Source organism: Apaloderma vittatum, unplaced genomic scaffold (genome assembly GCF_000703405.1).
Source record: "Apaloderma vittatum isolate BGI_N311 unplaced genomic scaffold, ASM70340v1 scaffold23686, whole genome shotgun sequence".
NCBI lineage: Eukaryota > Metazoa > Chordata > Aves > Trogoniformes > Trogonidae > Apaloderma > Apaloderma vittatum.
In genome coordinates this window covers 1-27,364 of record NW_009723657.1, presented here as the reverse complement: position 1 = coordinate 27,364, position 27,364 = coordinate 1, and the positions used below count along the sequence as shown (strand labels likewise).

The window sequence follows — 27,364 nt, the reverse complement described above, 5'->3', positions numbered from 1 at the left end:
GCTCCAGCAAATTTCTCTTTCACCTCCTTCCTATCCAAGTTGCTGCTTATAGCTCCAGGTAGTTTCTCTGTATGAGCAATTAGGCCCCACTAAGAAGGGCTGATGCCTGTTGGGAAACAGCGACTTACTTGATGCAGATAAAATCCCAGATAAAAAAGTTGAACTTGTGTGGGAGGCATTTCCCCCTGAAACTTGATTTTTCCACATGGGAAAAAGAAGTTCTTCATGGTAGAGGCTGCCTTTCCCTGTACCTGTCTATATATGTACACCCATATATTTTTTATATTTATGCCTCCATATAAGTATTTGCATGTACATGTGTGCATACACATATAATATATACAACTGCTATGTGTATGCACACCTGTGAAATAAATGCACAGTAGAGGTTAAAGTATTCAATTCTGTTGGATGTGGTGTAGCCAGTACTATACAGGTGTATGAGAAAACGTCCTGCTGTGGTTTTGGGAGCATGCAGTCTCGTTACACTACACACACAAGATTTCATGTCCATCTTTTACACTGGACTCCTGATAAATCTTCTAAAAACTTTACTGAGGAAAGTGCTGGAAGATTTTGTGCTCAAAATGTATTTTCAGAGGTAACTCAGGGCATTTGTTGCATGAGAAGACAGAGTCTTTTTTAGGGGTGAGAGAGGACATGGCAGTATAAGAGCAGAATGAGTTTGGGAGCAGGCAGAGGTATGAATTGATACAGACAGTGCAAGAATTGCACAGGGCATCAGTACTGAGGATGAGAAGCTTGAACTTGGCAGCGATCTGAAGAGGTGGATGAGAGATGTGGCAGGAGAAGTGAAAGATTTTGGAAGCCACACATTTTGTATAAACTGGTGCAATATCAGGGATTGGAAGGCTGTAGAGAGCGGGTCAGTCACTTGGGCAAGACTTAACGTGAAGTGCATAATTACACTGATCATTGCAGATTTATACCAGTGAAGGATGTGGCCTCACACATTTCAGATAGGAGGGATGTCTTATGCAGATGTTTAAAGGATAAAGAAAAAGAAATCAGGAGAAAGAGAGAAAAGGACATTATTAACAGAGTAGTGCAGAAAATAGCCCGACTTCGTTGTACCGATAGGTTCAGCTAGTCCTGACTATGTTCATCAGACTTGGTACTGGCCAGTTTAGAAATGTTCCGGAATATGTACCTTTTCCTTTCTTCCCTCTTGTCACTTTTATTCTCTCTTTTTGCATCCCACTTTAGGAGCAGAACTCTGCAGTTCTGATTCCTGCCAAGCTGGAATCTTAAATTCTTGTTGAGTCTCTCTCCTGTTCTTTCGGCTTGCACTGAAGACATGCATTGCTCTGGCAGTACTTGCCTGTGGCTCCAGCATTTGTGTCTATATTAAATTCGTAGAGATCTAAACCATGGCTGTTAAAGTAGTTATAAGCAGCAAGACAGAATTCTGCTATGTTCTCCTTTAATAACCTCCACAGTATAGAAATTGGTTGCTTGTTTTATTTTTAAAGGCTGAAAAATACTTTGCACTTGCTTTTCACTTTGGAGGCCTGTACCAAATAGAACTAAACCTTGCAAACCAGAAGAGCTGTGCTGGAACAGATCTCTCCTCTGATATCAGCTCACCCTTTGGCCATGGATGATCAAAAAGGTGACACCTCACCCCACCCCTTCCCACCCCTCTAACATGCCTTTTTATTTTCCCTTTCTGGAAACGGCCTGATGTCCAGAGGACCACAGAAAGTGCAGCTCACCCAAAGTATTCGCTGTGTGGACCGTTGCTCTTACTGTGATTGCAGTGGAGTTATGTGAAAGCCACTGTAGCTTCCAAGAGGAAAAAAAAAAAGGCTTCCACTAAGGAAGATGTTGAAAGTAGTTGTAATAATAATTATTTTTTACTACTATTATTATTGTTGGTAATAGCAAAATATGCCGAAGCAAGTAGTTGTTCCAAATACTCTAAAGAAGATAGAATTTTCTAAAAACTGGGAAAAAATCAGGGCAGAATAGAAAAATATTGTTCACAGGGACCAAGGTTGCACTGGTCACCAAATGAAATTAGCAGATACCAGACTCAACATAAATAAAAGCTGGCACTTCTTCAGATGTGTCATGTGCCACAAGTTCTGGAAGCTGAAGGACAGCTAATAAGAGGTGCCACCGTACAGCTACGCTCTTGGGCTCCGTACTGCACGGATGGTGCTCCCTGCTGTTGGAGACACAGTGCTGTGCTGGATGGAGATCCACCCTGACCACCTGCAGCTGCTCTTATATTTTCAGTGGAAACTACCACATGGTTATTACCTCAGAGGACTTGTATTTGCAGTATGCCAGACAGGCAAAATGGGAGAGAGGTAAAAAGTTATCGTTGTCCTCATTTTTATTATGGGAGAATTGAGCAAGAGGTGCTTATATGACCTGTCCAGTGTCACCCAAGAAATCAGTATCAGCTAGGAGCTGAGATGAGATCCGAAGTCCCCTTCAATGCCTGAATTTGAGGATTGTGCTTTCCCCTCCATTAGCCACCAAAAATCTATGAAGTGGAAACAGAATCGAAGGTATTGAGTTGTCAGGCTCAGAAGTATCCATTTTTCCATGGAAACCTTTTCTCAGCGACAGCTAGGCCTTTGCAAGGAGAGAAGCGCTTCTCATCATGCGAGAGCTGTCAGGGAGCTGTACTGTGCAAAATGCTGTGGCTGTGCAGCTGCCTTGCCGAGAAGTCTCATCCCTCAGCCAGGCAGCACAGAGCCCCGTTCCCGACAATCCAGCTGTAATTCTGCCTACTCGATAATTTTTCACCGTGGTCATGCCAGAATCATGGCCTTGTTTGCTGTGGTCTGGCTGTTAGTGGTGATGTATGAATAACTAAGAGAGACGGCTTCATTTTCATAAGCTAACTTGTGCCTGGAGTAACGGAGAGTGAGAGGACTGCACTTAATCATAACTGCAGGGCCAGAGCGGAAGACAATGGCAGAGCTTTTGCTGTTAGTGATGTTTTTTTTATTATAATAACTCTTAGGAAGAACAGAGAGGCAGCTCAGAATGCTGAACAATTCAAATCCATTATGGCAGCCACCATGTTCTCATCTGCTGGAAGAATAACTCGCATAACTCTTTAATGCTTGCCTTTTACAAAAAGCCGTGGTGGGAAGGAACTCTAGTCTTTTCTCCTCAGAAGATCTGAATTCAGATTCAGGTATGATCAGAGGTGAAATGAAGCTGGTGAAAGTTTCCACAGAGTTGTGGGCACCTTGCAGAGAGGGCATGAAGAATGGCAGAGAGACAGGTTGGGGCTGATGGATGGTCAGAGAACTGTGGTCAAAAGGAATTTTCACAGTGCCTGATCAACACCATGCATTGCTTTGGACAGTGCCTCATTTCTGTAACTCCATAATGCATTTGAGAAAATAAATAACTACATTAAAAAACTGGTGATGCTCAGATAGACTGGACAGATATTCTCACAATGATTCGTTAATATAAAAAAAAATTTAGGAAAGCTTTGGGTGAAACAGTCTCAGTTCAAAATTAGAAAGGCAAAACTTGGGATTTTTTTTTGTTTAAATGTGGAGATGCATAGAATAATGTGGTATATATGGTATATATTATGCATCTGTATTATGTTTCACATTGTTTGTTATTGTTTAAAATGAGGAGGATTGTACATGTAGATGTCATTATTTTGATATCTTCAGATCAAAATATTTGAGAAATTTTTCCTAGAGAAGATTTCCGAGTTTCTTTTTTTCTATACTGATTCAGAATGAAAACATTTTTGGAAGCGTTAATACTTGCTATGCAGCTGAATTTCTGGTTTCCTGATCACTGCTACCCTATGTCAAGATCATAGAAACAATGTAAAGGGAAATAAAAAAATATTATTGCGTGGCAGAGACATCAAAATTATTCCAGCCTAGAGGAAACAGAAATATAACTAGAGAAGATACAAAACATATCATAACTTTCTCCAAGGTACCTTGGGAGGCAAGCCATCATATCTGCCTAGTAGATTTTCAGACACCAGCAAGAGTTACAACAGGCTGACAAGTTGCATAATGCTCTACCCTAGGACAGTATGGGAATACGTGTATATTCCTAGGCCGTTGGAAAAGCAAATTAAAGTATGTTAGCTAACGCATTTTACTTTGTGTTTGTGACAAGCTCAAAGGACATGTACAGGCAGTTATTCCAGCTCAGTTGACATGCAGTAAGTCATCTGATCCATGTTTCTAAGCCTTAAAGTTTACGTGATGTTGATTTCTGCCTTTATCCATGTACTGCATCGAACCTCAAGGAATACTGAGAGCTGGATTTTTTCTGATGTCTTCAAAAATAAAGGGAAAAAGGGGAAGGAAATGATACAGATACAATAAATATGTGCAAACTTAATTTCCTGGGCCGTTTCAGTTTATCTTAGCATGAGAAATAATAACTGAGAAATAAGTATTTCGGGGATGCATTGTCAGAAGTGAGATTTTGGACTGGTGGGTGGGAAAGGAAAACCATTAACAAGCAGTAAGGTTTGTTCATTTTTTAATATTCATCAGTTTGAAGGCTGAACTCTGTGGCTTGTTGGGAAATGCATGGGGCTAAAATAATGAAAGCAGATTGATGCTCCGTGGTAAGGAAGTTCGGTATCTGCTACTTGCAAATGGGATTCTAACATTTCTTTTGATGTTAGCAGCACTATCCTGAGGAAGATCTATGGACTGCTGAGTTGTGAAATGCGCTGTTAGAATATGGGCAGGGTCACTCTCTTCCAGCCAGCTGTGCTAATCCATTCCAACCCAGCTGCACCTGCATTTTTTTAATTATTTTGTGGGGGTTTGTTTTTTCTCATCCTTTGCTAGCCATTGTAGTTTCTTGGTTTATTTTATTCTACCTCAGCTGTAAGGAAGTGATTATAAACAACAGGCAGTCTTCCAGCACAGAATCCACAAGCATTGGTTTAAATTGTGCCCTTCGGTCTTTTTTGGCTAAAACTTCAGCCAGTGGAGATCCCTTTCATATTTCCTCACACTTTATGACTTGTGGCACCTTGTACTGTCTCGTGTGTTCCATGTGTCACAGGTTGAGAGATGGTGCAGTTTATTTGTATAAACAAATTGTCAGTTTCTTAGGATGCATCTGCCTCTGACTTGCATTTTCCTTCATTCTTTTGTGCAGTGCACTCTGTTAATAATAACAGTTTTCAGTATCATCAATGAGGTGATAATTGTGTGGTGATCGTTTATATGATCTTTTCTGCTCTACCTCAGATTTTCCACTTTCTTAAAAATTAAGTTATGGAGTATAATATGAAAAAATGAATATATATATATATTACATATAACATATAATGTAAAAAGAGAGACATCATTAGTAAATAAGGTCTGGTAAGGACTGACGTGTTGTGATTAGGATAGAGTAGGATAAAGTAGGATGATCCTGAGCATTGGTGTGGAGCGGACTTGGTAATCTCTCAAGGTTATTTCTACACTGATTTCCATTCACTCCTTGAATGCTTTTGTAATGTTCTGGTTTTTTGTTATATGCATTGGCCACTCACTGCTGCTCATGGTCTTTGGAACAGCATTCAAGACACGTGGGGGTTGCTGACATTCCACTGAATTAGAGATACCACAGGAGAGTATCGCAGTTGCCTGACCTATCTTAACCTTCCTAGCCAACTATAAAATTGAATTAATCACTTCTGTCTTTATGTCTTGCTTCTCAGCCCAGTCTTAAAATTTTAGTATGGCCTAAGCTACGGTCGTACGTAAGCGACATACAATGATTATGTAGTACTTTCAGTCCACTGTGTGACCATGCACCTGGTTTTATGAGCATAGCTGGGATTTGAAAATGTGTTTTCAGAACATGTTGCTTAATTACTTGTTCAAAAAGTTGAAAAATAATTTCCAATCCCAGTCTTAGTGCCCTCACTGACTGGGTCCCCCTCTCAAAACATCATTCCCTTTCCTCTCTTTGACTAGATCCAAATGCATTTTCCCCTTCACTCCATCTTCTGTCACTAAAGCATCATTTCAATCACTTCTCTTATTTACATTTTGTGCAGCACATTTCAGGATAGATAATTAAGTCCTTATCTATACAAACATTCACTTTTCAGTTGATTTTATAAGCAATGCAAGCCTTCTAGACACATTTGATTTAAAACACATTTTACTCTAGCTGAAGCCAGCTGCTAATCAATGTAAGCTAAAGCAAAATAAGCCCATCTAAAACTGAAGTAATAATTTCTGTGCAGCATTCCACACAGGCTTACCTAAATGACTTTTAAATTACTCTTTTAAATTAAAACAGTGCAATTTTCTTATGTAGGTAAACTCTTAGAATCCAATATTTTCCTTAGCAAAAGGAATTTCCTTTGTGTCTGTGAAAAAAATCCCTGAAACTAGGAGGGGGGCACATGGGAAGAGAATAATTTGTTATACTGAGCCTTGTTCTTCAATTATATTATCTCCATCAGAGTATGAACAGATCTTCATATTAGATGAGCATTTCACCAACACTTACTTCTCACTAGGAGGATTCTCCATCATTGTATTCCAAAGTCAAGCGGCATTCAGATTTGTCTGGGTGATATATTTTTGTCAGCATGACAAAAGTTCCTACAGTGTTTAATTACTCAGACTAGCCAAGGGAGAAGGAAAGAAATGAGCCGTGCTGAGTTTGCCGTGCCAGGCTTGCTGTCTGTTACATAAGCAGGCATCTTCCAAATGCAGGAAAGGAAGGCAGCGCCTGAACTTCTGTCTTCTCTTTCTACTGGCTGTCCCTCTCCACATTTCATGTTTGTTTTCCATTGGTTATCTGTCTTTTGTCTCACAGCCTTTTTGCAATTTGCTTATTTCCAGGGCAGCAGGTTCTTGGCTTGGTGGAGAACCAGAGTGATTGGTATTTGGGCAACCTTTGGAAGAACCATCGGCCCTGGCCAGCGCTGGGAAGGGGCTACAACACAGGTAGGTCTTGAGGGCTTTCTTTGAATTAATGTTTACATTGAGTATGCAATCAGTCTCCTGGTAGAAGAAATATGAGATGTGGTAACTTGCACCTCCCTTCCTACCCTACTGCAGAATTTGTCATTTGAAGCAGTAAAAATGATTCAGTGGGATGCATTTTGGAATTGCTGGTCCTGTGCTACTCTGAGGAGAATATGTTCCTTCTCTAAATGGTCTTAAGAGACATTGTGTGTCATCCTTTGGAGAAGGATAGAGCTTTTCAGCAGTCTGACACATCCTCAGCACATCTCCTACAAGATTTCTGACCATGATGAGGCATATATAGGCCCAGCAAAAGGGCGAGAATAAGAATCAAGGCTCATTTTCTTTAGAGATATAAATGGTATCAAAAAATGTCAGCCCAATAAAGATATAACTCCTGAAGGACAGCAACAGGGTCATAGTTGTCCTAATAAAATGCAAACTACTGGCCATCAATTTCTGCTGCTGTGAGAAAGGCACTAGATCAAAGAATTTATTAGTTTACAAGAGACAGGTTTTCCCACTGATTTGTGTTTGGTATGTGAGAAAACATATCAGGTGCATAAAGAACACACACATACATCTCCATCATTTTGATGCTAGGCTTTACATGCTGATGCAGTGAGCTAGGTTCCCTCTCTACTTGTAATAAAAGGGCAGAACAGATGATGAAGCCTCCATTTGGAAAAGATGGGTCCATTTAAATATCCCTGCACTATCAGAAAGTTATTCACCGTAATAGTGGGATTGCTTCATAGAAATATATTTGATTGAATTAAACAGACCAACTAGAAAAAGGATTGCACAACTTATGGTTGGGTCACCTATATTTCTATATTCCTTCGTATATTTGGGGGAATCACACTAGGTTTTGTGAATTTGTATTTCAGCTGATTCCAAGCATCTCTGTTCTGTGAAAATGTTCAAAAGAATAGCCTAACAGAACCGATACTTATGGATACAAGATTTTGGCAAAAGAGGTTTGTTTCCTGGTTCTCCAACTACCAGAGCAGAATTACATATAGAAAAGCTTGATCTGCCTGCCCCTCCTTCCCACCTCTCAAAAAGTATGAGACAGAGTTAAGTCTCATGGATTTGTCCTGAGACATGAAAGGCTATGTTATACACAGCTAAATTTGTTGATGTCAATTCTGCTCAGTGCTACACCACAAAGCAATATCTTTTCTTCTACTGAGAGATAACCACCTTTTACAGTTACTTTCTTTCGACTGCATTTTTGCTTTTTCCTTTCTGCCATTTTAATGCTGACAGGGAGAAATGTGTCACTACTACATAACATTAACCCAGAAATGTATTGTGGGTAGTATCTAAAATGCAGTTATGTAAATAAAAATGCTGTAAAGCTTTAATTTATATTGTCTTAACTTACTCTTCCAAATTTTTTATAGAGATACCAAATGTCACAAACTTCTTCCCCTGAGAACAAAAATAATTGAATGTCTACAGTCCTTCACATACGTTGCATCTGTCAGTTCATATTTGTTAATACATACCTACCAGGCCATACATAATGCTGCCCATGATTTTAGACTGCTCACAATTTCTTTCTTCAGACAACTCACTTGTAGTTATCAAAACTTTATTTTTTTAAGAAAGAAATCCAGAAGGTAGATAATGAATGGAAGATTGACAAGTGATAGTAAGGAGAGTGGAATGATGTTTTTTCAGGTACATGGAATAAGAGGTCACTGACTGAAACAGTGCAAACTCTGAGAAGTAGCAAACGATGTTATCCACAGAATCAGCATCATTTACTATAATTTTCTTAATTGAATTCATGGTTTGCCTCAGTAATCTAACAGAGATTGGAGGTATAAATCTTTGAAGGAAGATGAAACTGAAGCTTGTTTGATGTGTTCAGTAAATGAAAATAATTGACACTGAGCACAACACTGTGGCCAAGGAGGATTCAGAAAACTAAATGAGCGGTGGGAGGAAGAGAGGCAATAACTCTAAGCAAAACACTCAGGAAAGGCAGTGGGCCGGGAAAGGAAAGACTCAGAAAGTCTGATGCTTAGAGTTCTACTTAGGAACAGTAAAAGAGCCCCCCAAACCCTGAAACTTTAATGAGCTAAACAAAGCTGCACCATGGGTAAGCTCCCAGACAGACTTTGCTCTTGCTCTTGGGAGAGTGTTTACTACAGTCCTAGGATATAATCCTAAGAAAAGAGATTTTTATGTAAGCCTCTTCAGCCAGACCCAACCCTGGCAGATCTGATGCAGAAGCACCACTCAAAATCAAAATTCTTCCACTGCTTCCTCACAATTTCTGAAGCAAATAGTTTATCTTTCACTCACGCCTTTTACATCTGAGCAACTCTGGACAACACAGAGGTTGAGGAAGTCCCAGAAGGCAGATACATTAAAGCCAAAAGTGTGTTTGTTCCTTCCCTACTAGCTCTTTAAACCCAGTAAGCATGTGCATTCTCCTATTCCTGTGTGCCTAGTCCAAATCTCCTGACAGCCAATACAGATTTTCAAGGAAAGATTTTATGTGGGGTTTTTTATCCTGCTTCCTGATTTGCACAGGCAGATAATCCAGGTCATACTTTAGCCCATGATAATGTAATCCTACGAAAACCAGAACAAACTCAAAAGTCAGTTCAGTGACAATTTAATTGGTGTTTAAAATGTTGTTAGTTAGAACCTTTTTTTTTATTTGAGGTAATATTCCCTTCCTCAATCAATTTTCAACACAGTTCCTTCTGTACCACAGAGGTTTTTTCTGTAACTCCTGGCCAGACGTCAGTAAGCCACTTAATCAAATACCTTTTTATTTATTGTCCACTCCATTTTGCTTATGTACACTGGTATTAACTCTTACAGACTCCTCATACATTAGCTAAAGCACACTTTTCTCTCAGTATAATCCATCTTATCTTTCACTGACTAAAATGGGCTTTCAAAAGTATTGCCTGAGAAGCATTATGATTTTTCTTTTTACAAATGTTAAATGGAGAGCTCCAGAGTTGCACTGTGTGGTTTGATGTTCATTTCTGGAATAACAGTAATCTTAGTCCTCAGAAAAGTATCTTGTCAAAGAAATTCTAAACATAAAAGCTTTTAGTACTTTTGTCTGCCCTGTGCTTTCCATCATGGTGGAGAACAGCTTTTACAAGCAGTTTCTGGTGACTGTTACCATGATTTCAGGCAACTTCCTCAGCTGATGTGAATCACCCCTGGCTTCTCTGGCTTTAGTGCAGTGGGGCCAACTTACAGCTGAGAATGAGCTCCGCGCCTCTCACGTAGAGTTTTAAGATGGATCTGTGCCTGTAATTTGGGTGCCACGGGGGCATTTGTAGAAGCTTTGGCGCAGAGGATTTCAGACTTCTAGATGACAAAAGCCTGCCCTGAGGATTTGAGGCTCTTCTGAAACACGCTGCCTCAGTGCAGCTACTCTGTACTGTAAGGAGGTGTCTCAACAGCTTGAGCTGAGGATTCGTGCTCCCATGCTGAGAGATGTCACATTACCAGATTTGTGGATTGAGAACAGAAGGGAATGGCTAGCACCTAACGATTACCAGGGTACGTGTGCACTGTGCATTATTACTCCCGTGTTTGTAATGACTAGAAGAATGCTAGAATGAATCTCTTTACTGTTGCCCTGAAAAAAAAAGGACCTATGGATGATGAATTGGAAGTGGGAAGCATATGTTATGTCATTAATGCATAATATTTAACAATTTCCACAAGCTTAAGGCAGACTGTTTATATGGAAGTAGACTGGATCACATCTTGTGCTTCTTTGTGATGATACCGTGCAACTGCAGCGCAGGAAGCAAATGACTAGTAAAGCAGTGCAAAATGGGAGTTGGTGGTCGTGGAATCGCCTGTGGTCCTTCTCTGGATACACGATAACCGCTGTCATCTGAGCTCCACAGGCTTCTGCTCATGACATTATGGTAATGGATATGATGCTGAGAAGTGCTGAGCACTTTTACTTTAATCAGACATTTCTCTTTCTCAGAAATCTTGGCAATTAATACTTTTAATAGTTATTCTTGCCTAATTCTGGAGAGATCTGTTACCAAAATGTCTTTTTTTTCCTCCTAGAAGGGTCAGGATTCCATGACAGCCATCTGAATATATCACTAGTTAACAAACTATATTCCATAGATTCTGACTAAAACTAGTGCTTTTCTCCATGGTGTAAAGAAAGTAGTATAGTGATTGCCAGAGAGAGGAGATTCTTCCAAATTGTCTCAGTGAATGAAGAAGTCAGAAAATTTGTGGATTTTAGAACGTTTAAATACCTACCATCAGGGCCTGACTCAGATTAGCTATGCCTTCTCTAACAGCCATTGCAATATTCCTACCTCCCATTACGTAAAACATTATCAGTTTGGTACAAAAACTGGTATCATTAGGTTTGGTTACAGCTATAGGAGCCTTTGCAAACAGATGAAAAATGCATTTTAATGATTTAAAAAAAAATATTTAAGTCCAGCACTAATGTCAGGGCAAAAAGTAACCCTTTCTTCACCTACTTAGATTTACACTATCGGTTTTTTGGATTAGATTATTCCTTATTTAAGATACTGGTAGCTCATTCAACAGAATTTGTTATCAGTGCAAAGCATACTGATTCACATGTGCTTTAAGAAGCATGAAGATGCATTTGAAATTCAGGTATCGTAGACATTGTACAGGTAGTTTAGGAAGTGCCAACACATTGTTGCTTTTAGGCTTAATAGGAAATGTCACTCTGTTTGTGTCAGTGATGGGAAGCCAAAAATGATAATTTGGCTTTTGATGATTACATCCCTATCTTGGTTGGCTATAATCTGTAGCTTGCACTTGAAGTAAGCTACTTAAAACTGACTGCCCTCAAAGAGTAGCTTCCTTTCCAGTCCTTCTCATGCAGTTCATAAAGCGTCTGGTGTACTGAGAACTTGTTTACAGCATGCTAGACATTTCTGAAATGAGGGTCAATATGTATTTGATTTAGAAAATGGTGCCTTTAGTTTAAGAGCCCTATCCATGAAGTAACGGAATTGCTGCAGCTGAATTAGTCTACTGTTCATTGCATTCTCTGAGATACGTCCTCTTCTCTTTAGCGGTGAAATCTGTCAGGCCCCAATAACTGTCTTTTTTTGTAAAACAAAAACCGACTTTCTCTGAAACACTGAAAACTTTCATCTCCTAAGAAACCTGTAATAAAAAAACAATGACATTCAATCTAGACCAGATTCTAGTTTCCATTGTATTAAATAAAACATATTTCTTTTTAGTTGATTAAATTGGCCTAGTTTGGGGGGGTTTGCTAGTCTGACCTGAAGTTCATAATGTAAAATTCTTCATGTAATGTGCATAAGTAAAACACATGTATGTATTATTCCAATATAATGATTTCAAGAACCATTCTGAAGTGTAATATTATAGCTTAGTCAAGACAGTTCTTTATGTGAACATTCATCACTTGATGAGTAATTATGTTGTCCAGCACTCTGAAATGTCCTCTCTTTATTGTAGAGGGACCATCATTAGCAGGTTAAATTTAGATGAAAGACTTGAACTTAAAAGCTTAGTAGAGGCATCCAGGTGCCTAAACTGAGAACAAAACCTTTTATTATCTGACAGGAGAACCCCAGACGAATGCATAGTGATAGTAAAACCAGTACTTTTTCTTCTGAAGTACAAGTTCACTTTCCAATTTCTCATTGTGCTCATAGAATTGGTTGTGTAAAGGCAGTTCCTTTGTGTAGGTGCAGAAACAGAGCATTTAGCCATAGTCCCAAAGGACAGAAAGGGGCATCACAGTTGGCTTCATCTTTGAACTCTAACAGGTAGCGTGATGCCTGTCACAGAAAGTATCAGGGTAACTAAGATGTGCCTCTACACCCTTGTGTCAAAGCTGTCACCTCTAAGAGAGTGCCAACAAAAACAGTTGAATTTTTGATCACAGTTAGATCACTCTCTTAGGTTCTATTTGCTGCAGGAATCACTGTACTTTAATCATTTTAGTGTTAGGGCAAACTAGGTTCAGAACAAACCTTTCCCCTTAAAAAAAAATCAAGAGACTTTTGAGAAAGAAGGATCTGCAAGACTAAGTGAACACAGATCTCAGAAGCAGCAGCTCAATTATTTCCTTTCCTCGTTGTCTTTCTTCTGTCTCTATGTTCAGGTGCATCCTGCCTTTAATTGTTCCTGCTGTAGCTCCTCAACCGTCCCTCCTCCAAATGTCTTTATCAGACTGAGCTCAGAGGAGAGCAAGAGCACTGCAAGACTATCTATACAAATAGTTTCTACATCCTTGTCTTCGAGGCCTTAACAGAGAGATATCCCAAATAAGATCATAGAATAATAGGCAATTCAGTTTAGAAAGGCTCTCCAGAGGTCTTCTGGTCCTCTTCACAACTCAGATTGCTCAGGGTCTTACGGTCTTGATGAGAAAAGTGAAAAAGTAAAAAATCCTAATACATAATTATAATTTCCTTTGCTGCAATTTGTGTCCGGTACCTCTCATTCTGTCTCTGCATCTCTTAGAAGAGTTTGGCTCTATTATGTAGTTTTCAGACAGCAGTGAGATCCCCTTAGCCTTCTCTTCTCCAGCTGAACAAGCCTGGTTCTCTCAGCTTCTCCTCATACATGTTCTCCAGGACTGACCATTTTGGTTGCTCTCCACTCGACTTACTCCATCATGTGAGTGTCTTTATTTGACTGAGGAATCCAAAACTGTACTTCTGTGTGGTCTTACAAGCCCTGAGTAAAGAGTGGTAGTTGCTTCCCTTGGGCTAATATATCCCAGGATGTGGTTGGCTGCCTTTGCTGCAAGGTCACACTGCTGGCTCATGACCATCTTGCTGTCCACCAAGCCCTCTAGGACTTCTCTTGAAAAGCTCCTTTCTGTCCACTTGTCCTCAAGCCTATACTTTCCATTCAAGTGTAGTCCCATGCAGGACTTTTCATTGATCTTCATGAGCTTTCTCTTAACCCACTTGTCCAGCCTGTCAGGGTCCCTTTGAAGAGCAGCTCTATCCCCAGGGTATTGCCCTCAGACCCCAGTTTGGCATCATGAGTGGTGTTACTGAGGATGCATTCTGTCTCATCTCCAGCTCAGTAATCAGGGTGTTAAACAGTATCAGTCCCAGTATCAACTCCTGTGGAACACTACTTGTGACTGACCACCATCTAAATGTTTTACTGCTGGACACAACCCTTTGAGCTTGGCAGTCCAACTTAATTCACAGGTATCTTGTAGTCCACTTACCCAAACAGTACACCAGTTGGCTATATGAGCATGATAAACAGCTCCACACGCATTTTCTTTGTATGCAAATGCATCCCTGTATTTGTGTTGTGGATCTAATCCTGTCTTTCTGTTACTAGAAGAGAAATGGTCATGGAGGAAGGACTGACTTGCAGCTGACCTTTATGTGAAATCAATGCATTATAGTACATTGTATCTCCTGTTTTCTTTAAAAATGCTGTGCTTAATTTTTAGGCTGTTAATTCTGTGCTGCTGCTTTCTTTTCCCTAATCCATTTCTTAGAACATTCTATTCCTTCTGAATCTCATCCAGTCAATAAACTGCCCATTAGGAGAGGGAAAAAAAGAGTTGACTGGTTGCTTTTGAATGCAAAACTCCAAACCTCTTTGTCATCCAACTATAAAAAGTATCTGAGAGGCTGTTAAGCCCATGAGCCACATTTCCTCCTGTGTTGCTAGGGTACTGACTGAACACCAGACCAAGAAAAGCTGTGATGGGTTCTTAATCATTGTACCCGTCCCTACAATTAGCCTTGTGGACTCCTGTTAATATTAGACACTAGCCAAAATAATTGTTGCCTGTGCAGGATGCATTTTTCCTCTTCACATAGTCCAAAGTGGAAACCTTGTAAAACTGTTGACATTTCAACCTCTATTAAACAAGATGCTTTTGAGAGGATCAAAACCGAAAAAAAAAATCCACATAATCTAAAGCAATGGTCCCTGTTACCTTTTACTTTGTGCTGCTTTCTGAGGAAGAAAAAATCTTAGATAAGCATCATGGAAAAGGTCCAGATTTTGTATAAATGCCTGACTCTTGCATTAAATAGACCTAAGCTGATTTACAGCAGCTGAGGATCAAGAAACTTATTTTTTTACTTTTAAAGGTGAGTGATTCTTTGACAGAGAGTCCAAGATACATTAGTTTTGGAAGATGTACTTGCTTTCATCAGAGCAAATATCCAGCAAATTCCAACAAGCCTCCTTAGTTTCAATCCATGGAAAGAAGCTTTACATGATCCCTTTTTTGAAACATGCCCACACAAGGGGAATTCAATGGCTGGACTTCCTTCACAGTAACCCTGCACAGAGTGTACTATTCTGTGATTCCTCTTCAGGGCAGATCACTCAAAACCTGATTACTCTGGTTTGATGCAGAGTTATGACATTCACTCGCACTTCTGTGTTTTGAGGCACTGACGTGTAATATTGTACACTCAGAAAGCATGAAGAGATGCATGAGAATTAGTCCAGGATGGATAATCAGAGGACCACCCAGTTTAATACGGTTGTCAAAATACTTTGTGTGATCATTGGTTGTATAAACAGGGAATTTCAAATATGAGTACAGGGTACACATTCTTTTGTATTGGGTATAGAAATTTTATTCCTCACGTATTGGATGTCTGTGCTGTCAGATAACTTAGTTCCCTAGTTCGTTCTTCTCTTTGGCTCCTTGGTCATCTACAGGGCACAGAAATTAGTTTATACCCTGTCTTTCACAGGGAGTGACTTTTTTTTTTGTCAAGAAAAAAAGAAAAGAAATTAGTGTAGTTTGTTGATAGTTCACTCCAGGAAGTATCTCTGGAATGTGGTATGAATAGGAGTACACTCTGTTTGCCACCTCTTTCCAGTCCTTCAACACTGCATCCATGAGAAGATTTCACACTCCCTAATATTCCTACATGCCCTAATGATATTCTTCAGTGCGCACAACATAGACCCTCAGATCCATGCTAAAAAAATTCGGATCTAGAAAAACATGGTGCTCTCATTATATTGGACACTGAGAAATGCGAGGAAAATCATTGTTACATCTGAAAGCTGAAGGAACAAAAACTAGGCCCTCAGAGACCTGTACTCTGTAGTATGAATGTGGCCAGCCTGCTCAGTAAAGAGCTAAACCCTGAATAGTGTAGATACCACCACTTCACAGGCTTTAACCTGGGTCCTAGTGATCACTCCTTGGAGTGGATTTATTTTTAAACATAGATTTAGCTATTTCACAGAATCACAGAATGTCAGGGATTGGAAGGGACCTTGAAAGATCATCTAGTCCACTTCCCTGCCAGAGCAGGATCACCTACAGTAGGTCACACAGGAACATGTCCAGATGGGTTTTGAATGTCTCCAGCAAAGGAGACTCCACAACCTCCCTGGGCAGCCTGTGCCAGTGCTCTGGCACCCTCACAGTGAAAAAATTTTTCCTTATGTTTTTGTGGAACCTCCTATGCTCCAGCTTGCACCTGTTGTCCCTCGTCCTATCACTGAACATCACTGAGAAGAGCCTGGCTCCGTCATGCTGACACTCACCCTTGACATATTTATAAACATTTATGAGGTCACCCTCTCAGCTTTCTCTTCTCCAAGCAAAAGAAACCCATCTCCTTCCGCCTTTCCTCATAAGGGAAACGTCCCACTCCCTTCATCATCTCTCTGGCTCTGCGCTGGACTCTCTCAAGCAGTTCCCTGTCTCCCTTGAGCTGAGGGGCCCAGAACTGGACACAATATTCCAGATGTGGCCTCACCAGGGCAGAGCAGAGGGGCAGGAGGACCTCTCTCCACCTACTAGCCACTCCCCTTCTGATACACCCCGGGATGCCATTGGCCTTCTTGGCCACGAGGGCACATTGCTGGCTCATGATCATCCTGCTGCTCACCAGGACCCCCAGGTCCCTTTCCTCTACACTGCTCTCCAACAGGTCAGTCCCCAACCTATACTGGAACTATCCCTGAGTTCAGGGCTAGTTTGATTATAGCTAATCAGTGTCTGCAGGAGAAAATAACATTTCTTAATAGAAGGCTTGCCAATTTAGCAGAGTTTCAGCAAGATCAAATGACTGCAAGTTCAAAGACGTGTTCAAATTAGAAACACAGGAAGTATCCTTCATCAGGGTAATTATGCATTGGAATAATTTCTCAAAGTTTGTGATAGATTGTCCATTATTGTGAATTTTTAAATCAGGATTGAATGTTTTTTTAAAAGTTATGCTCTAGTCAAAGCATAAATTGATTTTGAAAACTCTCATGGCCTCTGTTATGCTAAAAATTATCCATTCTGACTTTATCACTTAAATATATATTTAACTGGGATTTCTTTTTCCTCTCAACTGAAGTCACCTAAGCATTCAGGCAAATGAAAATATAGCTAGGCAGCCATGTAAGAACTTATTGTATTTTTAGTATTGAAGGAAGGAAAAATTCTTTAAAAGTTTGTAGAAATTTTCCACATTTCTCTCCAGTCACTTGTCTTTGTAAGTCTCACATTTCAAATTGCTTTGTAATAAGATGTGTACCTGACCATCTTTTTTGTTAATTTCAACTTTGGGCACCTCCATCATGACTTCCAGACACGTACAGAGATGCACCCTGACTAGCTGTTGGGTGATACCTGTGCATGGCAGTGATGTGAGACTTGTCTTTGAGACAGCTCACCTCTGCTCCGTTTAGATCAGTCATTGCCATTGTGCTACATCATACAGAAGCTGAAACCTCCCTCCTGCCTCTCTTTGCTGCTCCGAAGTTAGAATGTGTTATCTGAGGTTTAAAACATTGGACGAAAAACTTTCCCAATCTTCTGAATGTCAAGAGAATTTAAGGATTTGGTTCTTGTAGGGATTTTACCCCCTTGGGTAAGTTGTCTCCTTAGTTTAGCAACTGAGAAGTCTCTGGAATATTTGCTTTCTACGGCCTTTAAGTTGTAATCTCTGTACCCTAAATGCCCACAAGGGTCACGGAGCGTAAAGGCTATAAGAAAACTGAGGAGTTTTTTAAAACCTGTGCAAGAAACTTTGTCACAGGTGGTTTTCATTCCCTACAACTCTTTGCACAGAGTTCAGGAAACACAGGGAGTTGAGACAAGGTTACTGTCTTTACTGTCTTCCTTGATACCCAAAGCAAATAGAGGAGCTGAGAAAAGCTCTAGCTTCCCTTTCTGCTTTTTCTAGTAATTGTCATTTTGCCAGCTGTGTGGTTTTCCATTATAGGATTTAGAAAACTTTATCAGCAATTCGGGCAGGAAAGTGTATGACTTCGCAGTGTTTGGGATCTATGTAAGAGAAGGCCATGAGACTCTGGAAGATAGGAGGGGAGAGCATTACTTAGTAGGATAGTCTTTCAGTAGCGAGTTTTTCCTCCATAGACTTCGTAAAAGTCTTAGAGCTCATGGTTCCTCTCCCGTAGACCTTTTAGACCCCTGAATCAAGGAGACTTTTCTGTTAGCAGCCTTTAGGGCTTTCAGAAGATTGGAAAATTCCCCCCAGAAACAGAAGTCGTTAAAGAGAAGGTACAAAGCATGGGCATCTTTTTTCAAATTGCTAAGGAAGAATAGCATCTAAACAGTAGAAGAAACAATTAGAAAACTAGGAGATTCTGAGCTACATTCAGTAGCTCTGTAAGAAGTTAGAATCATGCTCAAGCATCTCCCTTGTCTTAATTCTGCCTGAGGAGAAACAGCATACTTCGGGAGAAGAGAACAAAGGAAATAAAAGTGTTCCGTTTCATTAAATGGTCATCAGGAAGTGTAAACAAAATGTTTATAATGCTTTGAGAGGAACCAGGCTCCCAACAGAGTGACTGCACTACATTTCAAAATGCACTTTACCACAGCTTCGCTTTCAATACATGAGCAGAGAAAACAAGGGCTATTGCATTCTGTCACCGTGCCCGGAGGGACGCGCACTTTCCATTTCAAAACAGCTTCTCAGCCGTGTTCGGTTTTCTCAAATATAAGTTCAAATGTTGGATCATTGCTTATTCTCAATTAATACATTATGCATCCCTGCAATATTTTATTAGGGGTGTTTTTACATTGTGAAAGGGGTTTTTTTGAGAAAAAGGCTGGTGTGTTTAAGTTCATAGTTAAATGATGTACCACAATACTCTAAAAATGTGTTAGAACAACAGTCCTTTGGTCATAAGGTCTTAAAAGCTATAGACATAAGCTATGCTTTTATTATACTAATGATATGACTAGTCAGATTATGAGCAGCATTTAGATAGATGCTTTATAAATCAAGTGAAATAAATGCATTGATTTTCATCTGCACAAAGACGTAAAAATGAGTATTTTAAAAAGCATGCAGCATCTTGTTGTGGAATTGCAGCTTTAATTAAATTTTGTAATTCCTAGCAGTTATATACTTGTGTTTTTCTGTTTGCTCGTGATACTATAAGTGGAGGGCAGAGGCCACAGTCAGTGGTGTGGGAGTAGCCTAGGGGATTTCAAATGCCTTCTTTAGCAAAACTGGTCATTTGGACCCTGATCCAGCAAAGGCACAGTCACTTCCCTTCCCTAGCATTGCACACAGTGACCACTTCTGTTGATTTCAGGTACAGTAACCTGGAGTTACAAGAATGTAAGTATGTGCTAGAGCACTAAGCGGTCTACACTATCGTGACGCTTCTTGTGAGATAGCCCAGCCACAAGACACTTCCAGAGAACACAAAACTGAACTCCCCTTTTTGGTGCCAAATCTATTTCGCAAAATAGCTTACTGTTCGCAAACAGCTTACTGCTGTTTGTACTGCTTTAAATCTCTGGTTCAGTTATTTATTGCAGCAAATCTCCATAAGCTCATCTCTTTTCAACATTATTTCTTAGAGTGGTTTGTTGTATGGTCTGGTTAGGTTTTGTAAAGTCCCAGTAATTTCTTTAAAACTCACTATTAGTTTATAATATATTTTGAAGTGTGTCTTGTCCATGTTTCTCAGATGTTATAATGGTATCTACTTGCTATGTGTCTAGATGGTTCAGTGTTACAGGCTTAGTTTTGAGAAGAATTTTTAAAAACCTGACGAGGCTCACATAATATTCCAGTGCCTCAACAACACACAAAAGCATTTTGTTCCACCTGAAAGAAACAGGCAAGGTACTGCTTGAAGAAAATGGTCTCTTAGTAGCTACATTTTTTCCCCCACAGCACTGAGTATTTTTTCAGCCACCTTAAAAGGGCTATTGTAATAAATAGATTGAGTTTGAAAGCTTGTCCGATTTCACTATAAATTCTGTAAGTGATTCTGTTCTGTCTTAAAATGTTGTTTATTACTTCCAGGTCTGCTATAAATTCCTCTCTGAATTTCAGGAAAAGCCATAGTCTGTGTTCCTGAAGCCAGAGATGGGGATGCTTGCTAGCATTCCAGGGGAGATCACTGATGTTTCTGCAAACTTTGAATTTCCTATTCAGAAAATTGAAATTAAATATTTAATTCTGGAGCAAATTAACAAACAAAAAACCAGTCTATTTTGCTGAGATGTCTTGTGGCATCTACTGAAACCGTTGTTTAGTTGAAACATTGGAAAGACAAAAAAAATTTATTTAGATTGAATCAAAAAGTGGGAAAAGGACAAAAAAATCAGGTGACCCCTGCAGAGTTTTGTTAGACCCAAAATTAAACATTTATTTTCATTTTCAGATTTTGTAACCATTTTGAATATGACTTTTAATTGGTATCAATTTTGAAGTGAAAAATACTATTTTAGAATAAGTTGGTTTTTAAAATGTGCCAGAAAAAGTTAGCAGTATTTCCCAGCTCAAACATTTTAGTCCCAATATGTTAACTCAGATTTTTTTGCCCCGTTTTATCCAATGTATTCACCAAATTCCTTTTTTTTAATTTGTTTTGCTTTTGGAGCTAGTTTTTGTGTGTGTGTCCTGAAATTACATTTTTGAGAAACTTGTTTGTTTGCTTTCTTGTTTGTTTGTTCAAGCAAAGTCTCATCAAGCAAGGGGAGAAACTAGACTAAGATGTGTAATACAGGTTTGATAATGAAGCATTGTTTTTCCAACAGCTCTTTGAGATATTTGCATCTCTGTATATGCCTGAACTACTTCCTCAGGATAAATAAAATAGGATGTTCTGTGGCTGATCATAATTTGTTTAATACTCATGAGACATTTGGGTTGCCACTTTTCTCTATTTGTTTATTTGCTGCCAAACTTTCTGTTTGTTTTTCTTAGGTAGGTTAGGGCAGGAGAACGCTGCACTCATCAAAAGATGCGAAGTCCCACTGCCTGGGGCCAGATGTTCATAAAATATTCCTTTGATTTTTTTTTTCCTCCAGTCTCTTCCTCCCTCAGTGCAGCAGCTGAGAGTAAGTCCCTTTTACCCTTATGTTCAGCTGTATGTCATCTTGAATTTAGTCTGAGATTTCAGTCAATTTGACTCTGAAGGAAGGGGCTCCTGAAGCAAATACTTCACTTTCCTTATTTCAGACACTTTGCCTGCAAACTAACTGTGCACATTGGAGTTAGTTCATTTGTTTTGTTTGCTTTTGGTAACAACAAAACAGAAGTAAAGCTAAAGTGCTGTGTTCTGAAGAAAAGGTAGCTTTTGCTCTGCATGATCAATTTAAAAGTTCCCAACACACACACTTTTGCTTTGCTTTTACACTAAATAACACTAATTAGATGAATAATATTAAATTCTCCTCCTAGTAGAAATGTCTTATTCTCACAAACACTAACAAGCAAATATTTAAGCTTGCTGTAAATATTCTCCAGTAGTTATTTTTGTGGCAGCAATAAATTAGAATTCCACAGTGTGAGAAGCCCTGAACAGAGGCTGTACAAAGGTGTTAAACACAAGCCTGTTGGTGAATTGGAAGTCATGTCAAAATTAGTATTGATGTTGGAACTTTAAAAGCTTGTGAATGTTATAAACAACCATGATTGCATCATAATTTAATACATCCTTTTTCATATATATTCCTGATTTTTCACCCCATCTGTCTCTTTTACTCTCAGCTGCTACCATGATAGCCCCTCAGGACAGCATAATCTCTTTAGCAGCCATGCCATAATCTGCTGCTAGCTTAAGAGCGGAAGACAAAAAAAATTAGAGAATGCTGACCGTATTATTCTCCTTCTCAGACTGGAGGCCTAAAGAAATTAATAAAATTTATTTTATTGCCTGGAAATTATAAAAAAGTTACATTACATTTAACTGAATCTTACAATTATTCTTCATTTTTCTTGATAAAGAATCCTCTCAGTTGTCTCAGCGTTCCAACAAAGCTGTCGGTTCTTGCCAGCTGGAAAAGATCCACTGCCAGAAAGGAGTTTACCCCACCCAGTTTATTGCACAGTTTACAGCACAAGGAACTTGCTTCACATGGATCTGGATTTTCAGACAGTGCACAATGGCTCTCTTAGAAGTTAATGCGTGCACACTACACACGCCACATAGGCTTTGGTTATGCTGGAGAGAAGACGAACACACTGGCAGAAATATGTTGTGGCATGTCGTGACAACACGTCCCTTCCCAATCCAACAGCTGGAGGCAGAAACGTTGACTGAAGATGAAAGGGGATCCCTCCAGTACACAGGTTCCAACATCCTTGGGAACCAGATGTGCTGAAATGGAAAGCAGAACTAAAATAGGCCACAAAATTCACTGCCAGAAGACGTTTTCTTTTTAGTCATGGCAGTACCGGCTTTTGCTAGAAAGAAACTTGCCCTATCAGAGAAACTGAAGTTAGAAACTAACTGGAACTGCCTTTTTTCTCTCCAACCCAGTGCAGTATTGTTCCAGGTATATTTTCTATACCTTTATATAGTCTGAATTTTAAAGACTTATTAAATAAAGCATTTTATCTGCCATTTTTAGGTTATTTCACTACAATGGTATTAGGAGACCTTTTCTTAAGTATTCAGACTACGTTTCTTTTCTTATTCTCATTACTTGTAGTTTTATCATGTTAGACGCCCTCAGGCAGCTTTTCCCATTGCTTGCTTTTTTCATATTCTTCTGTGTAGCCGTTATGTTTCTATCGTATGTCTTTATAAGTCCTTGTTTAATGTCATTTGCATATGTCATTACTATTCTGTTCACTTCCCCCTTCCATTAATGAAGACGTGAAAGGAGACAGAACCTATCATTGCTCTCACTAGTAACCTGCTAGACTGCTGTTTTTTGGTACTATTCCTTTATGGTCCTTCAGTTTGCATTCATTCCCCATGACAGTGCTCTTATCTATGTCTTTCCAAATTAATTTTTCAGGTAAATTTTTCTGAGACACTATAGGAAAAGTGTTGCTGATGCTTCAGTCCGGCTTCATTGTTTCAGCTGTTTTCCCTTCTTCTATGTGAGGGATTTTGTCCAGACAAAAAAAGCAACTGAGAAATAATAATACGTGTTGAGAGAGCTCTTTTCCCGCTTCAAGTGTAACTTCTTGATCTGAGCATCCTGCTCTATGAATGTTTGCTTTCTTAATGGTGGGCACTCTCAAAGGTTAGGCTGTAACAAGCATTGATAATCTGTTACTCAGGAAAGTGTCAAGGATTGCAGTCAGATGTACCAGGTGATTAACTTCTTAAGAGGTGGAGTAAGGGCTGCAATTTCATTTTAGGCAGTATATGTATTTCACCCTGTGTAATAATTATTAAGAGCCAGATTTCACCCCACACACGTTGGGTAAAATGTTTTACATGAATCACAAAATTATATTGGTCTCAGCATAATCTTGATTTCAAGCCAGATAGAAATTAATTTTAACAGTGGGATTTTGGAAGAAACAGATCTTTGTTCAATGTGAAGATGGAAAGAAAGCAAATCATACTAGATAAATCAGGGTTGTCTCTACCCTTTCCCTAGTAGGCAGTGACTTGACAGAATATCCTGTGGGAGCCTGTAGCTTTTCAGTATGAGGAGTTGGGAGGGTCACTTGTGAGTGTTAAGAGGTTCCTTTTTCTTTCATGTAGGATACTGTCTAATTCTCTTTGGAATGGTAATGACCTTTGGAGGGAGTTAACCTCCATCATGTGAATCACCTGTGTCATAATCCCAGTGCTAATCATGTCATAATGAAATAAATCAAGCTTTATCAGTTAAGGAGACTACTAGAAATACAACATCCTTCTCTTTCCAGTTCCACTCTTAGGCTACTTTAGCCTCATTGCAAGCTTGTATAACCTAGCATTTGTCTGTACACCACTTCTCCATTTCATCTATGCAGCCTCAGGACTTCAGGAAGACTTTCTTTTAGTGGTATCTTGAAACTTGAAGCTTTTTTTAGTCAACCTTCTGTGTTAGCACAGGGTAAGGACTGTAGTTTCCACTGATAAATTTCAGCTCATATTCTTGTTTTAACTGCTGAGTCAGCACATAGACATGATAGGCTTTGACTGGCATGTGATGTCATGGTTCTTATGTTCTCTGTACTGTTTTCCTCTAGGGGTTATTTTGCTACTTCTCGATAAGTTACGGAAGATGAAATGGGAGCAGATGTGGCGACTCACAGCAGAGCGGGAGTTAATGAGCATGCTGTCCACTTCACTGGCTGACCAGGTGAGTAGGGCACTGCAGACAAGTAGTACAACTGCTATTCTGTGGATTGAGGAAGGTGAGAAAGGGAAAGGGGATGAGATGTGAAAAAATGCATTGTGCCTGTAGGCACCAGTTTTTGAATCATTCTGGGAAGAACGTGGAAGAGAGGAATGTAGGTTTACTCATGGGGTTTCTCATACTATGCTGACATTTTTACCTCCTCTGCACAGATGATTCATAAGATAAACAAATGAGGTTTTCAAGCTTTAATTTTCTGTCCTCCTTTCTTTAACATAAAACTCTCCAGGCACTAGAAGTCCAAATATACTGTGTCTTTTGCTACTGGTTATTGTCTAAGCAGACTTTAGTTTTAAGAGTCTCCAGCTTCTTATTTACTGTTTCTGACAGATGAGTCCCAGCGGTCTTTTATTGTTCTTCTTGCCACAGCACCCCTGTGAAGACAAAAGCGCTGCTGTCTCCCTGCCACAGATGGGAAACTGAGGCCAAGAGAAGAAATAGTGTGCCTCTACACAGAAACACATATTTATTTTCTTTTTACTTCCTGCCAGCTCTCAGTCTTAAATCCAGAAACTCTGTTAATGTAGTACTGAACCTGAACCAATAAGTCTTTCTCAACAGTTTGAGTGTATTAACTCAATACAGCATCATATTCAAATATTTCTATTGCTTCTGAACTACATCTGGCTTATGACTAGATACCACTAAGGAAGCATGCTGCTTACTGTGCACGTAGAGATGTGCACTTGTGTACAATGTCCTTGCAGGTTCATCTAAAAGCTACTGAAGTTCATTAAAATTATTCTTGCAACTTCACTGTGTTCTCAGTCAGGTCCTGAGTTGCTGTCTAATACCTGCATGGGGCAGAATTTTGCAGTGGACTAAGGTTGCTTATGTCTTACCCTTACACCTTAATCACAAGACTGTCCTTGTAAATTACTTGTCCAGCTGGATGGCTGCATAGAGGCTGAAGATGTTCTGTCCCTGGTGGCCTAGGCTGTTCTGCGAATCTGTCCTACATGCTTTTTCCGTGAAATACCTAGAATACTTATTGCAACAATATAGCACTAGCTAAAGTCCTACATGGTAATTCACCCTGAAGCAGCACGACTGCCAGGATCGCTGTCTTTCCCTTTATTGAAAAGTGATGTGGTACTTACTAACAGCAAGCGGTTTGTCGTTTACAGGCTATTGTTCTCCGCTGTGACTAGAAGAGGAACCACATGTCTGCCAGCAGTGCAAGATATGTGTTTTGAAAACTTTTTGGAGTCCACTAGCTTTGTTTGGGAAGAGAGGCTGTTCCTCTCTTTCAGATATAGGGGTCACACCTTAGATAGCACACCTTTATGGCTTTTCTGTGGAAACAGAATTGCAAAGCTAGGTTTGCAGAGTTCAGCTCTCATAACCATGCAAATACATTTCTACCTCTTAGGGTGAGAAGGACTGTAAGCTTAGAGAGGGCTTGAGATCACCTCACTGTAGAAGCAATGTACCCAATTGTTTCTCTGGTTTTGTCTACCAGGATATCTTCAATGCAGTCATCAAACAAAATCCCTTCCTTGTCTACCAGCTCCCATGTTTCTGGAATGTGCAGCTGTCTGATCACACCCGTTCTGAGCAGTGTTACAGAGATGTGTCTGACCTGAAGGTGAGTTTCACAGGAGGTTGAATGGGTGGTATCCCTTGGGACAGAGAATGCAGAACTCTGCTGTGATGGAAGAATGAAGTCCCATAGGGAGGGGAGAAAGTAACACCTACAATTTATGAGGACACCCAAGCAGGGCAAGCAAATATGACTTTGGCTTTGTGCATTTTGACTGCTAGAAAAGTCAAAGATGGATGCTGCTTTGGGATTTGGCAAGGAGTTGGAGAAGTGCTTCGTCTTCTTAGATTCTGTACCTTTCCTCTATGCCACTGCACTTTATTGCTGAATTCCTACTGCTGTCCCAGTTCTTAGCTCTTCCAGGCCAAAGAATACAAAACTTTTCTTTTTTTTTTTGTATTGAACAAGTTTGAAACTCTTTAGTCAACATTATTTAATAGAGGGAGATTCACAAAGAGGGTTGGGCAGACCCCAGCTAGAAATACATTAGCTAAAATTTAAAATTTAAAGACGTTGCACACTTCATATTTAGCCTTTGCGTATACTTAACCTAGCTACACTGGCACTCATTTTCCAGGATTTGCCCTGGGAAAAAAGGCTGAGTAGAAACTTACTAATTTAATAAAATGAAGCTATAGTATGAATTTAATACCATGTTTTTCACTATTATCAAGTGGATTATAAAAGCAAGATGAATTTGATTTGAACATATATGGGTAAATTGTGCTGTGATCATTTTGAAACGCCAGACTCAAATGTAGTCATCAGGAAGTTGAGAACTGAAGCTGATTGAGCTTCTGAAACCAGGTATAGAATATGACTGGCTGGATAAAGAGCAGTAGACTACGTCAGAGCAGGCTAGTGGCATCAGAACACGGTAAACATTAGGTAGTTTTTGGTGATTCATTTTAAAATTTGGTTAAGGTTCATATACTTAATTGATGTTTTGAGAATGCTTTAGTAAATGAGGAGTGATGTTTAAAAAAAAACAAACAAAACAGAAAAACACAGAACCTCTAGAGACCTTCCAAAGAAGGACCAACAGATCAGATTCCGGAGCTCCTTGTGTAGTTGAGTGTCAAATCTCCAAAGACTGATACTCCACAACCTCCTTGGTCCCCTGTTCCAGAGTCTGACCACCCTCATGGTACAATATATTTCCTAAATCTAACCAAATTTTCCTATGTAAAAAATTGTAATGTAACAGGAAGATTGTTCAACAGGAACACCAGATACTGTGTGAATATAGAAAATCAATCATAGAATCATAGAACAATTCAG

At 39.5% G+C, this 27,364-nt stretch overlaps 1 protein-coding gene across 1 annotated transcript; it reads left to right on the top strand.

The window, feature by feature from the left end:
* Positions 1 to 6,813: 6,813 nt before the first annotated feature.
* LOC104276048 (glycosyltransferase-like protein LARGE1) lies at positions 6,814 to 26,128 on the top strand (the record flags this gene model as incomplete). Its single annotated transcript, XM_009872210.1, has 3 exons — positions 6,814 to 6,944; positions 24,371 to 24,483; positions 26,003 to 26,128. Coding segments are annotated over 3 exons (370 nt in total), but the record flags the coding sequence as incomplete, so codon positions are not given.
* Between the last annotated feature and the right edge of the window lie 1,236 nt (positions 26,129 to 27,364).